The sequence below is a fragment of the Solanum stenotomum genome, chromosome 3, assembly GCF_019186545.1.
Source record: "Solanum stenotomum isolate F172 chromosome 3, ASM1918654v1, whole genome shotgun sequence".
In the NCBI taxonomy this organism is placed as follows: domain Eukaryota; kingdom Viridiplantae; phylum Streptophyta; class Magnoliopsida; order Solanales; family Solanaceae; genus Solanum; species Solanum stenotomum.
In genome coordinates this window covers 19887018-19902784 of record NC_064284.1, presented here as the reverse complement: position 1 = coordinate 19902784, position 15767 = coordinate 19887018, and the positions used below count along the sequence as shown (strand labels likewise).

Here is a 15767-nt window from a genome sequence, read left to right as displayed (position 1 = left end):
TCCACAATGTCCACCAAATGCAGGCTGGGATGCACTTCCACCAGTCTTCTTTGGATCTTCTTCTTCTGCCCACTCCTTCCCACTGTCTCAGCAAGTCTAAAGTAGTCTTGGGCATTACCCAGTTAACTCCAAGTATACATAAGAACCAGTCCCACAGATTTACAGCTGTTCTGCAGTGTAAGAAAAGATGACTGTTAACTTCTGCCTCTTCCCCACACATGTAACACCTTGAGCAAATCTGTATACCTCTTCTTTGTATCACTTCATAGGTTAGACAAGCTTTCCTGATTGCCAACCAAGTGAAACCTGAAACCTTGTGGGGGATCTTGATTTTCCAAATTAGTTTCCAAGGCCAATCCATTTCCATAGTCTGATTAGAATTTAAACTCCAGTAACAAGACTTCACAGTGAAAATCCCTTTCTTTTGCATTTTCCAGTTTGGAGTGTCAGGACCTTCAGTGACACCTGGAAATGCATTAAAGTGTTTGTAGTAATTCTGCTACTCTGTCAATCTCCCAGTCATTTAAAGCCCTCCTAAAGATCAAATCCCAACCTTGAGGGCTCCACACCTGTGCCACAGTGTCCATCTGTTGTAGACTCAATATATAAAGATCTGGGAACATGATCTTCAGATTCTCTTCTCCTAACCAGAGTTCATCCTGATACTTTTTATATAATAGTCAAATTACCGCTCCCAAGAAAGCTCCAAGTCTGATGTTTCTTTTCCTTCTTTATCCCATCTCAGCCTTCTCCACAATATCTCTGGATAGTGGCAACAACCTAGAGTAAACTTGCAAAGATGAAAACAAAAGGCAAGTGACTGGGAGCTTTCCTTGGGACCTCATTCAATTTGTGTTTTAACTATTCTTAAAGCAAGTGCTTTGCTTCCTTTTTCACTCAGTTTCTCACAGCGACCTACATGCCCAAAAAAAACTAGTTTTCCTTCTAGAAAGCCAAGTTTCTACTTAAGAACTATTCCTCATACTTGAGCCCATATCCCCCACCCTAGTCCAAGTACCCTATGAATTCTTCTGTGATTTGTTAATGAGAATGTAGTTTGGAGATAGTTCACTGACAAGTGACAATTAGATAATTCTATGGGTTACAAGATTCTTAAAATTTTCCTAAACAGTTTATCAAGCATATATAGTTCCCACTTTAATCAAATTATTAACTTATTATATGCTATTCAAATAAATAATTTATATTTATTAAAAATCTAAGTTGCACAAACTCTTCACTTTCGATATCGCACCAGTGTCGGATTCTCCAAAAATACACTACTTTTGGCGAATCCGACGCACACCGTTTGACATATTTAAAGAGTCCGAGCGACATAGTTAAAAATAATCTTACCTAATCAATTTGGAACTGAAAGTGGATTGAAGCATGAATTGAAGTAATCAACTCCTTTATAGTGTTGTCATATTAAGGATATTTTTGTCATTGTACCAGAAGAAGTATCGATAAGCACTTCTCTACCAATTCCAAACACATCAACTCTTATTTTCAGTTTTCACTCTTCTATCCAAATATGAAACTGTGTATTTATATAAAACCAGCTCCAGCACTTAAAAAGTGTTTTCAGCATTTGGTGTTTAAAAGCTACTTAAATTCAGCTAAGCCAAACGGGATCTAGAGCAGCAATGCACAGAAAAATATTTCCAGATTGTCAACAGCAAGAAAACATAGACATTTTTAAGAAAAAAAAAACTTAACATGACAGAGATTACAAGAGAAAGATTGGAATATGATGACTTCTTCTTCTAATGTACCTCTATCAAATGTGTGATTCCAGCTACACTCGTATACTCCAATTTGTGGATGCGAAGCTGCTTGCGATGCACAACAATCAATGAGTCTAACTTCTCATTTGCCAACTCAACTCTCCTTGTACCTTCAGCAACCTGTGAACCAACTGAAAGTAGTCAAAGAATCAAGTGCAGGCAAGAAATATGGCATAGAAAAAGAATACAACAAACCTCTGGGAACTTTCCATCAGAAATGATAAATAAGTTGTGAAGATCCTGTCTGTCAGCAGCTTCCTTGTTTAAAGCAGACAAAAGCTTTGCAGCACCATTAATAACAGTAGAAGATGAGGCAATTGATATCAGCTTTCTCAACAGGACAGAATGCAAGGTCTCTCTTTGCAGATTCGTACTTTTGTCCTCTATAATGCAAAGCTGTTGAAGTTGTTTTGCAGCAATCAAGATAGCTTGAATGACAGCAATAAACTGACACAGAAATTCCTATTAAATTCATCTCAAAGAAGGTTGAGGCTGCAAAAAACCAATTCAAGGAACAATATATGCTTGTGTCACTGTTGGAAAAATATATTTTCTAAGCCTTGGCTGATTGGACATGTAATCAAAAATCAATATCTCCCAACACAGGTTCCTGTCTGTAGTTACCAGAACTAGTTGCATATGTGACAGAACCTATCTAAAGTTGATGATTTTCCCCATCAGATAAGAGACTGTAGCATAGTACAAAGCTAAAAAAATCTTGCCCAATTAAATCAGAAGATAAAAACCCTCACCTCAGCAGCAGTAGCTTTTCTGTGAAAGATTCTTGTAAGCCCGCGCTGGATATCTGGTGACCTTCCTATAGTGGACAGAACTGAAACAATTATATGATGTATCTCTGGTTGCGAACTGCTGACATCAGCACCTTCCATCTCTAAGACAGAAGTATGAGAAGTTCGATGAGTTTGCATAGATTCTGCAATCTCTGAAACAGCATCAAGACGAGCACCTATCATGTTTCTATCACGTAAAGGATGAGTCACCTGCAAAATATGAAATTACACATGTACCTTCGATATGTTCATATTATCAAAACCCAACAAACTAACAGCAAAAAATCTCCGTACCCAATGCCTGAGAAGCCTTGAACCAAATAAAGTAAGGGTCTGATTCATACAATGCAATAAGGAGCCAGACTCTGATCCGTCAAAGTTATTCATCAAAACCTACATCATCGGTAAAATTACAAATGGGGAAAAAATATGCCTATTGTATCTACTGAGAGCTAAAAGATTGCCGGTGCAGTAAAGTAGACAGAAGGGAAAGAAAACTTCTATCAAATTGTATATTGTATATTGTATAATGTATATCATACATAATAATCAAATTACTTGAGAACTGTTTATCTTTCTTTTTTTCCTTTTGAAATTCCTGATACTCTGACAAGCTACGTATCTTTGATGTTTCTTAGCCAGAAAAAAAGATTGCTAAATCATTCTCCTCTCCACTCTGCATAGTTATATAACTAATCAAAACCTTAACAGAAGCAACCCCAGTAATTCCTCCAGACGTCTCCACTGTTATTAAAAGCCACTGCTTTATAGCTTAAAACGATGAAGCGACTTGATGCGCAATTGTAGATTGGTGAAGCCATATGCTATATAGAAGTGTGCACTTCGAACAATGATGCGCAAGTGATCCCAAGGAAAGCCATTGGTTCTTTGAATCTTTGAGGATTGGGATTAATATCGGCGCAATTGTAAATTGGTTGCAGAAATCAGTTACTTTAATACAATTTGATTATAATAATACTTGTTAGAGTGGGTTAGACATTGGTTGGGGAATGAACTAGTGGTATGCTTATATGGACTTGGGCAATCCTCCCCTCATGAGCTAGATTTTGGGGTTGAGTTAGGCCTAGGTATCATATCTTTACATGGTATCAGAGTTGGGTTCATCCATGATTGGGCTCCCGATTCACGCTCCAGTTGGGTGCGGATGTCCAACATTAGTTAAAAAATGGACTGGTGGTCTGCTTATATGGACTTGGAAATCCTCCCCCTCGAACTAGCTTTTGAGGTTAAGTTAGGTTCAAGTGACATATCTTTACATAAATTCATGTGTTCTTTTAATTTTTCCATTACTTGTACACTTCACTTCAAAGAAGTGTGCTCTTAACTTCATGCTTTTTACTTCAAGCCCCATGGACCCAATCGCTTTTTGCGCTTTGGCTTTTAAAAACACTGGATGTGACCTTCTAAACAATGGTTATGGAAACTCACTAGTGCCAATCAGTTATTGTGGGGAAAACCATAAAAGCAAAATATGAGGAAGGCAAATGGATGACTAAAGAGGTAACTACACCCTATGGGGTGAGATTGTGGAGATCCATCAGAAACTTGTGGAGTGAATTCAAAACCAATATTAAGATCAAAGTGTTAAATGGCTTACTCAAAAAAAAATAAAAAATCAAAGTGTTAAATGGGGAAAAATTCTGGAAGGATGATTGGCATGAGGCTGACAAACTTGAAATACTCCTTCCAGATATATAAAACCTTACTATACACCAGCAAATTGCTAATGCAGAATTATCGACAACTCAAGGTTGGACCTTTACTTTTAGAAGGCAGTTGACTGATTGAGAAATACAAAGGGTGGCTCAATATTTTAGCACAAGTGAACAATGGATTCAGATAGGAGAAGATGTGTTATGGTGATTGGGCAGTAACAATGGTTCCTTCAAGGTTAGTGCAACTTATTGATTTGTTGCACTTGAGTCAAGGGTCTTTTGGAGACAACCTCTCTACCTCCACGAGGTAGAGGACCTAGAGGTAAGGCTTGCATACACTTTACCCTTCCCGGACCCCATTTGTGGCCTACACTAGGTATGTTGTTGTCGTACTGTTACTAGTTTCAAAAATATATATATTGATTTTATCAACTCTCACAAAGTAAAAAGTGACAAATATATTGAACAAACAGAGTAAAAGCTGATTAATCAATAGAACAATCCACTAACTATGACTCAATGACAAACTAGTGAAAAAAATGTGAATTCTATATGTGCAATTCGGTTCAGACAAGTGTGGCACTAAGTTGGCTGGATTAAACAAAGATCAAAATCTTTAAAACTTTCACCAGAGTAGTATCTACTTTGTACAAAATGACAGATCTACCCATAGTTCATATAAGGAAGAGAAATCAGTGAGCTAAAGGAAGAAAGGCAAGGAAGGAACCAGAGAAATGAGGAAGATGATGTGTGAGAAAGTGGGGAGACAGGGAAGGAATGGATGTGCTGGAGCCTTGATTTCTAATGTTTGTAACCTCACAAGTCCTCCTTTCCGTGAGTCAAAAGTGTTCCTCACTTTGCTCCTTTGGTGACAAAAATTCCCAACCTCAAGGTTTGAGAGGGAGGGAGCTATCCTCTCTAGTCTTGCTAGTTCAGAAACTTGTGACGTTTTACCAATCCTACAAACACTTCAGGAACTAGAGAGCCATTGGTTTCCTTTGAACTAGGTACATTATCCACATCCAGACTATCTCTACATAACAATTTTGCTGGCTTGATTAAATCAATCATCAGATGATTGAAAGTTGCTCGTTTAAATGCTTATCCGCGTTACAGTATGGAGTCTGCTTGTCCGAGAACCATAAATGCTGTCACGGAAGCAACTTTAGATTCTATCATGAAAGCAAAGTTAAGTTGATTGTGCTCAATTTTACTGAGGTTAACACTTACAGGTGGTTTCCCCTAACACCAGCTATTTTGCTTACTCCATGATTCAAAGTCATATTAATTGCAGCAGTCGCTCCTTCCTTTTTTATTTCTTTTCGTAAGGTAAATATGATCACATCCTTCTTTAATTTTGAGTGCCATCAGTTATTGCTTTGAGAAGAAATCTTTGCAAGGAAAACATGAAAACAATAAGAAAATGTGTCATTCATGCCTGGGAATCCAACAATTACTCAAGTTCAATTATGGAATTTATCCAAAAGAATTGTCTTTGTTTTTCTCTTCGATTTAATTTGCTTTTGGAGGGGGGAGGACTAGCCCACTCACCTCAAGTTGCTGCAGTGCATTGGCTGAAAGAGTCATCTCCATGTTGCTAGAGAAAGGACGAAATGAAGCTCCCAAGCACAGAACTCTTTCCAAACCAAATTGTTTTAGATGCCTAACAATTAGGCCCAATGCTTGTATAGCCAAATGAGGCATTGCCATAATTCCCTACAATTCAAAATAAATGGATGAGAGAAAAAGATATATCTAATACACGGAGAAATCCAGTGAACCCCATCCAACAGACAAAGCAAAGAACATGAAATAAGAAAGTATAATCATGTGCACATAAGAAAAATATGAAGATATTAGTTTTGACATTTAGATTCCAATAGATGGTAGATAAAATTTAGTTAGTTCAGCCTCTAACTCTATGAATAGTAGAAATTACACCTGGATTGCAATTTGATTGCATTCGTGCATTTTCATTTCAGCCTCTTCCTTTTCTTGGACATCTAACAAATAAGTTTCCTGCATGCCCTCATAGAGAGACATCACTTCAGCCAGAGCACCACCGTCACTGAACCGATCTGATGATACATCCTCCACCCGAACATTAGATGCAGGTCCAGCATAAGCCAGTAGCAGCTGAAACGAATATAATAAATTAAGGAAAAACTTCATAACTAAGCAGACATAACTACTATTTTACCATACATAGATATAGTTTAGACTATTACCCAACTTAGCTATACTAAGGGTTTTATAGAAAATCTCTCCTCTCTCGTCCCTCTCCCTCTATATGTACCACCTCTCTCTCCCTCTCCTCTCTCTCTCTTTCTCTCTCTCTCTCTCTCTCTCTCTCCTGCCTCTTTCTCCCTCTTCATAGGTTGTACCACTATTTTCTACCCTTCAAGATTGTATCCAATAGTGGGACTCCACAGCAGAAACATCCAATTGTATCAATGGCGGAATTGATACAGTATGTATCAGCCTGATTACAACTGATACATATTGTATCGATGTTGTGATTAATAAATAAAGATAAAAAGTTTGGAAAAAATATTGATATGGGTAACGACTTGCTGGAATTGTATCTGATACATCTCTCCCTCATGATTTCACCTGATACATGTGGGATTGTATCCAATACAGTCTGAAACATCTGTCACTCACGATTTCAAAGAAGATCATCGATACAGGTAACAATTTGTTCTCTGCAGTGTAATCAAAAGCGAAAGCACAAAAAAGCTCTAAGGTTCGTTTGGGGCTTTAAGCACAAAGCGCAATTAAGCGTGGACTTTATTGAGAAAAGGGGCAAATGGAGAAAACATACGAATTAATTTTAAGCATGAATAACAAATATATGGACAAAGAATATGATTGTTTTTACGATAGAGTGAAATATTAATGGTGTAGCGCCGGCTCTTCAGAAAATGCTCATTCACAAGGAGAAGTATGTCTTACAGCTTTGATGACGACATTGAAGCGCACATTAAGCGTGGCGAACCACTCGACGCGTTTTGAGCCTCGCTACAGGGCTTAAGCGTGCCTTTGATAACAGTACATCTCCATGGCAGAGACATACAATTCATCCAATTGTATTCTTCCAAATACAACGGAATGAATACATCGAAAAAAGAAAAGAAGAAAATACTTATATCAACTTTATCAATTGTAATATCAACTTTATCAATTGTATCACTTTAATGGCTGCATCACCATACAATCTTGAAGAAGATACTTATATCAATTGTATCACTTTAATGGTTGTTGTTACAGTCTGAATGCAGGAACAAATACAAGGGATATAAGAGTGAAAGAATACAAGTGATACAAAAGCGAATAAATACAAGTGATACAGTTGTATGTATTGAATACAACTTGTATAAGCATGTATGTATCAGACAGTTTTCGTTGATACAACCTATCGTCAAAAACAGCCTGTATCTAAATCTCTCCTCTTTCTCCCAAATCTTGCTCGCCTCTCTCGTCTCTCTTTCTCTCTCCCAATCCTGCTCGGCTCTCTCCTCCCTCTAACAACATGTATGTATCGGACTGTACTCATTGATACAACATGTATTCGTCAAATACAACATGTATCTAGTATCTCAAATCTCTCTCCCCCCAAATCTTGCTCGCCTCTCTCTTCTCTCCCAATCTCGCTCACCTCTCTCCTCCCTCTGATAGCTTGTATATATCGAATACAAGATGTATCAATGTATCCGTATCAAACTGTACTCATCGAATACGGACTGCGTCTAGCATCTCTCCTCTCTCTCGCAAATCTCACGTGCCTCTCCCCTCTCTCTCCCAATTTCATTCGCATCTCACCTCCCGCTGATTGTAGCTATGAGTCCTAATTAGACAAACGAGAGCTACTAATGATAATTATGATCCAAACTATAATTTATGATCCACTTTCAACGACATCATCATGACAACTCTGATATTCAATTGAAATCATTTTCATACAAACTTCAAATTATTTATTTATTGTGACGAGTTCCATAGAAACTTCAATATGATGACTTTTTCCCATAAAATGAACATCCAAAAGCACAGCTCTAACTGAATAATAACCAGTATCTTCATGCCCAATAACGCTAGAAAAAAGTCAATAATGCTATTCTATTTTCTGATTCTTGAAGATATTACCAAGAAATATTGGACAAGGCAAACAAAAGTAAGAAATGTGCTACCTTCAAACTAATTATCAAACCAATTTCCTGTCTTATTTACATGAGTGGTCACTCTAAACATTCATAGAGTATTAAAATGCTGCACTCATCTCTCACCTGGATACACACCTTTCTTGGTAGTTTGGTTATATGAGAGACATCTTGTAGTTTGGCTGGTCTGCATTACTTACAAATAATTTCCTTGTTTGTATTACCCAAGTTTTCTCCCCAGAAAAGGTCATACATTCCTAAAATAGTAACTTATTTGCAACAGGCTGTGGCAAAGGATAAAGAGTCACCATTATTTTACCAAAAGAGGAGGTTGTTCTACCACTGCCTGAACCAGGATGACATGCTTGTACATTTTTGCCCCATTAGAGATATGCCAAAAATGAACCTTCTTTTACACATGGTCAGCTCGTGTTTTAGTGATCAAGTTTTACAGTCCTTCCCTCAAAGGAAACACCATTTCTAAAGATCCATCTGTTCGGTCTTCAATCTAGAAATAAAATGCAAATTCATTTTACCAAATCAACGCAGACTCAATTAACAAAGAACCTGCAACAGAGCAATCTACTAATAAAGATCATTTAGTATGCAGCTCTTGTTATAAAAGTCTATGCTTTTAGAGAATAAGAGATTCCAATTCTCTAATTAATTCTTCACAAACTGAATATTGTATCTCCATAAATAGGAAATCAATGTGAGACACCAAGAGTTCCTTTTAGTTTTATGATAGATTTTCAAATAAATGAGTGACAATCACCTTCTCTGTCTGCTTAGATATAGGCCTACCAACAAGCAATTCAGCTGGCAACAAGTTCAGGATCATAGCCTCCAACCCAGCCCTCATGAAATTGTCATTGAACTCCCCATACACAACATCCCCAGTTGAAACCTCAACCCCAACAACCCCAAGTTTCACATCATCCCCACAACCCTCAAGGTTGATTTCCTTCTCGACAACACAAACCAAGTAGTTATTACATGACCCACACCCCTCATCTCCACCCCCTACATCTTCAGCAGCCTCCAAAGTAGCTTTCGTGTACAATGCTGACAACCCACGGCTAAAAGGGCCCAATTTATTCGAGCCATGAGCTTTAATTGCAGCAGTTTCCGTTTGTTTAACAACCCCAACTTTGTACCCTGCACTCACCAGCCTCCTTACATGAATATTCAACCGAAACGTGGGTACACTAGCTGTCAAGAAATTGTGGTCCATATGTGCATAAATACCCAAAACTCTAGCAGCATTTTCTGCATCCTGACCAAAAAATCTGTACCTATAACCAACTTCAATCATCAATAGAACATCTGGGTACTTAGTCTTAAGCTCCACAACTTGTTGCTCTAATGGTGTGTACTTGGGATTTGCAATTTCATGACATTTGGAAGGTTCCAAAAGGTGGTAAGATGGTTCTAGAAGTTTATCCAGGAACTTCTGGTGGAGAGTGGGATTATGAAGAGGAGTGGGTGGGTTATTTACGTGGGTTGATAGCTTAGGGGTTTTGGTGGGTTTTGGTGGATGATCATCGTAAGAAGAAGAAAGTTTGTTCTGAGGAGAAATGAGTTGGGAAGTTCTAAAGCGCTTTGCAGGTGAAAAGCTGACGGTGGCAGCAATTTTGGGAGGTGGAGTACAGGGGGTCGTTGAAGTTGAAGCATCATCTTCGTTCTTCGGTTTTGGTGCAAAGAAGCGGGAAATTACTTGTTGTTTTGGTTTCCCCATTATACCAATGCCGACCGCGGCGATCGTCGGGGTGGTGACTGGTGGTAGTGGTGGTTCCGAGTTCCGACGGGTGATTTTGACAGTACGAAGTGCAAAGGCGGTTTCGCAGTGTAGACTGTAGTGCTACGGTCAATTGGCGCGCTATGTCGATTTCACTCGACACACTCTCAACTTTCAATTGAAAAGTAATGGCAATTGAATTTGGCGTAATTGAGTGTAATTACATTATTTTGTTATATTTTTGAGTCACACAATTACATTCTCCACTTCTGAGGATGATAAATTATTGGTATTTATATAGTGTAATTATAAGTTGATTATTTTTTCATTCATTTTTTTATTTTATTTTTGTTTTAATTTAGTTTTAGCTTTATTATGTTTATTATTCTAAAAATATATTATTTATATTTCATTTCCTTTCACATTCTCAACTTTTACTTCTTGTGATTTCATGTGATTTTTCGTATTATCTTTTTAATTTATTTATTTTATGTTGATTTTTTATTAGCATAATTTTGTTAGTATTCTAATTTTTAAATAGGTCATATTTTCGTTATATTGAAATTTGACATGGAGTATTACATTAAATTTATTTTCAAATTTAGAACTTATGTAATTTTCAATTTCATTTATTTTAGTAGTATTGACTTAATATTTCATATTGTAAGTTATTTATTTTTTAGTTATACTTGATAGACTATCTTTTTGTCAAATATTTTCATAATTTATGACAGTATATTTATAATATTAATCTTTTTATAAACATGTATTTTATCATGATTGTAGAAATCTTATACTTTTAGTTTTTATTGTTAAATTAATTAACATGTACTAATCTTAAAAACATAAATCAATTTTTTTTATATGATTGTTGATTAATATATTTTCAAAAGGTAATATATATCTTAAAAATTTAATTATTATTATTATAAAGTGTCTTATTTGTCTAATATAAATTTTTAGTTTTAGATGATTAACTTTTATTCTTAAAATTTAATATAATTTTATGATTGCAATTGTGCAACCAGCAGTATATTTATAATTACACTGTAATTACATGGTGAGTAAGGGTGTTCACGGGTCAGTTTGGATCGGGTATTGGTCAAAATTAAAACTAAACCAACTTAATCGATTTTAAAATTATCAAAACCAAACTAAACCAAATATAATATACACTTATCGGTTTGGTGGTTATCGGTTTCGATTTGATTTGGTTCGGTTATTCGGTTATTAGTCATACACAAAAATAAAAGAAACAATTCATTCAAAATGTGAAAAAAATGACAACAATCCATTCAAAACGAAAAATAGTTAGAATGACTTAAATTACCGAACTTTCGATCACTAAATTTACTATCAATAAAGCTTTAAAACTCACTATATTGGCATAGAAAGAAGAGACAATAACATTTTCAGTCCCACAAATAATTGTCATAGACATTCATATACATGAAATCAATAAGATAAATGTTTCATCTTGGACATTTTTGCTTTCAATAAGTAAATTATAAAGAAATTTTAATGAAAATATGTATAAGATCTTTAAAATTGTTTATAAAAATAATATATTAAGTATGTATATTAATAAAATATATGTATATAATTCATCGATTCGGTTCGGTTATTTCTTCGGTTTTTTCGAATAAAACCATAACCAAACCAAATATTATCGATTTTCAAAAATCTAAATCTAAACCAAACCAAACCCAAATAAAATCGGTTTTATTTTATCGGTTTGGTTCGTTTTTCGGTTTGGATCGGTTTTTATCCAAACCGTGAACACTCCTAATTGTGAGAAACAAATGGGTCAACGTAATTACTACGTTGTGTAATTAATAGAATGATTTTCCAAACATACCCATAGTATATAGGAGTATTAATGTATTTGGAAAAAAAATTATGTATATATGGAGAGATTTTAAACCTTTTAAACATAAGATTAGAAGTTTGTTGAGTGAGCAAGGCATTCGAAATTCAACTCGAGGTTTCGAGTTCAAATTTCAAACATTTTATTTTTATTTTTCAAATCTTCTTGGGGAAAACTTGAATCTGAAACTAAAATGTTACATTCCGTTCGAACATTTGAAAAATTAATTGAAATGTCCAATGTTTTTGTTTTATTAATCATGTGAGAATCCAAACATGTGCCCAAAATTGGATGGTAAAGGCAAATATATCAACAAAAAAAAGTATGATGAAGAATAAATATGACCCTTTTCAAAGAATACAAGAGCAAATATGACCATTTTCTATAATACTTCTAACCCCTTTAGTGTTTGACTGTTTTTTTTCCAAACAAATGTCTATCACACACCAATGATACACTGACACACATTATTAATATAAGGCCTAACCCATCGGTGACCCCTTAAAGTTGGCACCAAGTTTCGCTTAGATACCTTTATTGAGTTTTGTTCATTTTAGACACCTTAGGTAGGGTTCTGTTGTATCATTTTGACACTTTTTTTAAAATCAACCAAAAATACAAAGTGTGTATAATACAGTACTTGCTGATGACGTGTCAAAGTGACGAATTAAACAAAGACACATATCATATATGTAAAAAAACAACTCTAAACTAATGACTTTTAAGTAGAAAGAAAAATAACCACTCATTTGATGACATGTGGCATTTTAAACTCAAATAATAAATATTTTTCAAAAAGAAATTCAACACTTCTAATTTTCAAGAAACTCACTCGTCTTCTTCACCCAACCAACCCAGGCATCTTCTCCACCCCACCCATCCCAACCCAACCGCTCCTCCACCCCCATTAGATCGTCCATCCTCTTTACCCCCACCCACCTCAACCTCAACCCCTTTTTCACTCTATCGTCTTTTCAAGAAACACTTTCAAAAGAATTTAATTACATTGAAAAAAATAGTTTATAATAACACAATTTTTTTAAAAAGATCAATTATAACTAACAATGGAAGAATTATTTTTTTGCGTTTCTCATATGTGCAGAGGATTCAAATATGTGACAACGAAATAGAGTAATTATTTTGTGGCGTTAAAATTTAATTGTTGGATCTAAAGAAACAAAATGAGAAGAAGATGATGGTTGTGGTAATTTTCAGATCTGAAAAATTAAAAATTACTTCGATTTTAATAAGATTAATGGCGATGATGCAGCGGCGGTGGGTTGATGGTGTGTGGTGGATGAGATAATCAGAAAGAAAGAGGGAAGAAGATGAACAGTGTTTTGAAAATATTTTTTTGGCCTGAAATAAAGCTCTTCACGCGCTGACTTTGAGTGTATTACACTCACCATGTCATGTCAGCAAAAAGTGTCAAAATGACACAACGAGATTCTACATGAGGGGTTTAAAATGAACATCGCCTAATTGAGGTGTCTAAGTGAAACTTCGTGCCAACTTTAGGGAGCCACCAATGGGTTAGGCCTTAATATAAATTATGGTTATATTTCAAGTGCCAAAATGATTCAATTTCTCATCTTCATCTTCTGTACTACCATTATCTTGACTAATGATTAATCGTCTCACATAATCATTTTGTACACACTATATTGTATAAAATTAAAATCATTAGCTTTCTTATTAAGTAGCTAAGATGATGATAGTAAAGACGATGAAGAATAAAGAAATTATAAAAAGAACTTTACGAACCCGTCAAATCTTTGAGCTCGAACCTTAATTATGAAATACAATAAGAAAGACTACCCCTAGGCAGTCCTTTATTTGGCAAAGTGTCCTTACTGGAAAAACTATTTGCTCTAACAACACAGCCTGGTCTCCTAATAATGGCAAAGATATAAGCCTTTGGTACCTTAGAAGTCCCTTAAGACAGTTAGTACAAGGCCCCCTTACTCTGTAGGATGAAAATGCTACTATTTCTTCTATTTGGAATAATTCAAACTGGAATTAGGATAATCTTAATCTTCGCATTCCGCCATATATTATGGGTAAAACAAACCTCATTAGCTTAAACTCGATCCTTTGGACAATGACAAACCCTATTGGACGGACAATTCAAATGGTTTATTCACTACCAATTTTGTTCTCCACATTCTCAAGCAGCCTCCTCCCAATCCTTTCCAGCACACCTGGATTTGGAAACTAAAAATTCTAAACAAGATCAAATTCTTCTTTTGGTTATGCTCTCTCAATAGACTGCCTACTAAATCTTACCTGCATCACATTGGTATTGTCTCAAAATCCATTTGCACTGTTTGTAAACAAGAGGATGAATCTATTACCCACATGTTCCTCCATTGTTATACGGCAAAAAAAATTCTGGCTTGAACTTGGTATTTCAACACCCCAAATTCCCCCCAAACTTACTGGCTTGAAGTATTTAAAGACTTTACTTTGCCTCAAGGCAACAACCTCTCTAATTGGCATGACATCTTTCCTTTCGCCCTTTGGAGTTTATGGACAAATAGAAATCATAACACTTTCAATAATAAAAACTCCTTACTGTCACCCTCCGTGGTGAGAAACAAAACTTTGGAATATTGTCGTTACACTAATCATGCTCATAACCCTCAATCCTCCGACCTCATGCGTATCAGGTGGTCTCCCCCTTACAGGAACTTTTAAACTTAACATCGACGATTCTTTTTCCAAAGATCGCAATAAAGGCGGTACTGGAGGTGTTATTAAGGATCATAATGGCAACTGGGTAATAGGATTCTACCATAACATCACTTCTCAAAGCCACACCATGGTTGAAATCGAAGCTCTTCTTGATGACCTAAAAATAACTGCTGATTGTTCTATTGTCCCCATTGAAATTGAACTTGACTCCATTGAGGTAATTGAAGCGTTAGAAGATACTCAATCTATTTACGCATCAAAAATAAATTCTTACGGGTTGCTTATGAAGAGGTTGGGGAATCCACTAGTCCGCCATAGCTTCCGACAAGCAAACAAAGTAGCAGACTTTTTGTCAAGACTAGGTACCAAGCTAACACCGTCCGCACAAGCTACTATATTATCTACTCCTGCAGATCATACTATGTCTCTAATCAAGGATGACCAACAAGGAGTGATATCTACTAAACTAGTTTTAAGGACTACTTGTAATAAGTTAGCTTGTTTTGATAATCTAACTGTAATAGCCAGCTATGGTGACAATGTAGAGGCCAATAAGCCTCACAACCGTGTAACTCCCTAATTATATATAATATATATAATCTTACCATCCAAAAAAAAAAGAAATTTGGGTAAATATTCTTTTAGGCATCAAAGAAAAGAAGCATTCTCATATAATTACTTTCTTCATTTATATTGATTATATTATTCATTTTTGAACTTTACATGCTTTTTAAAAATAATAATTGATATCTAAGTATTTTATCATAATATTCATATTAATTTGAAAATAAATAATTAATTATAAAAATAAGATATGAAATAATGGTATTTAAAAAAAATATATATTAAAACAAATACTTTATTAAAAGTAAAAATCTATTTTTAAATAGATTTCCAAAATAAAAAGAACCATACCGAAGTTGAAATGGATCTAGTGAAGGCCCGTTGGACAGTGCCAATCTTCGAGAAAAAGTCATAAATAGTCTCTTAACTATGAGATTAGGTCTAAAATGGTCACTTAACTATACACTTATCATATTTAATCCTTTAATTA

At 35.4% G+C, this 15767-nt stretch overlaps 3 protein-coding genes across 5 annotated transcripts in view; 2 read left to right on the top strand and 1 right to left on the bottom strand.

Annotated features, from left to right (window-relative positions):
- Positions 1 to 10286, bottom strand: part of LOC125858033 (DNA mismatch repair protein MSH3) — a 19897-nt gene extending 9611 nt beyond the window's left edge. Inside the window, exons 1-7 of the mRNA XM_049537706.1 lie at positions 9190 to 10286; positions 6196 to 6390; positions 5806 to 5970; positions 2873 to 2971; positions 2540 to 2788; positions 1983 to 2234; positions 1776 to 1907 (exon numbers count right to left, since the gene is read on the bottom strand). Coding sequence (XP_049393663.1) covers positions 1776 to 1907; positions 1983 to 2234; positions 2540 to 2788; positions 2873 to 2971; positions 5806 to 5970; positions 6196 to 6390; positions 9190 to 10152 — 2055 coding nt within the window. The 5' untranslated portion in view covers positions 10153 to 10286. The remainder of the gene's footprint in view (positions 1 to 1775; positions 1908 to 1982; positions 2235 to 2539; positions 2789 to 2872; positions 2972 to 5805; positions 5971 to 6195; positions 6391 to 9189) is intronic.
- LOC125858059 (uncharacterized) overlaps positions 1 to 15767 on the top strand; it is a 280326-nt gene that overhangs the window by 38996 nt on the left and 225563 nt on the right. The window lies entirely within an intron of this gene.
- On the top strand, positions 14649 to 15293 carry LOC125858752 (uncharacterized). The gene has a single exon (XM_049538563.1). It carries the CDS (start codon positions 14649 to 14651, stop codon positions 15291 to 15293), a length of 645 nt encoding a protein of 214 aa, XP_049394520.1.

Bases quoted from the DNA above. Each gene is read 5' to 3' on its own strand.
- LOC125858752 (XM_049538563.1), top strand. From the start codon at position 14,649: ATGCTCATAACCCTCAATCCTCCGACCTCATGCGTATCAGGTGGTCTC.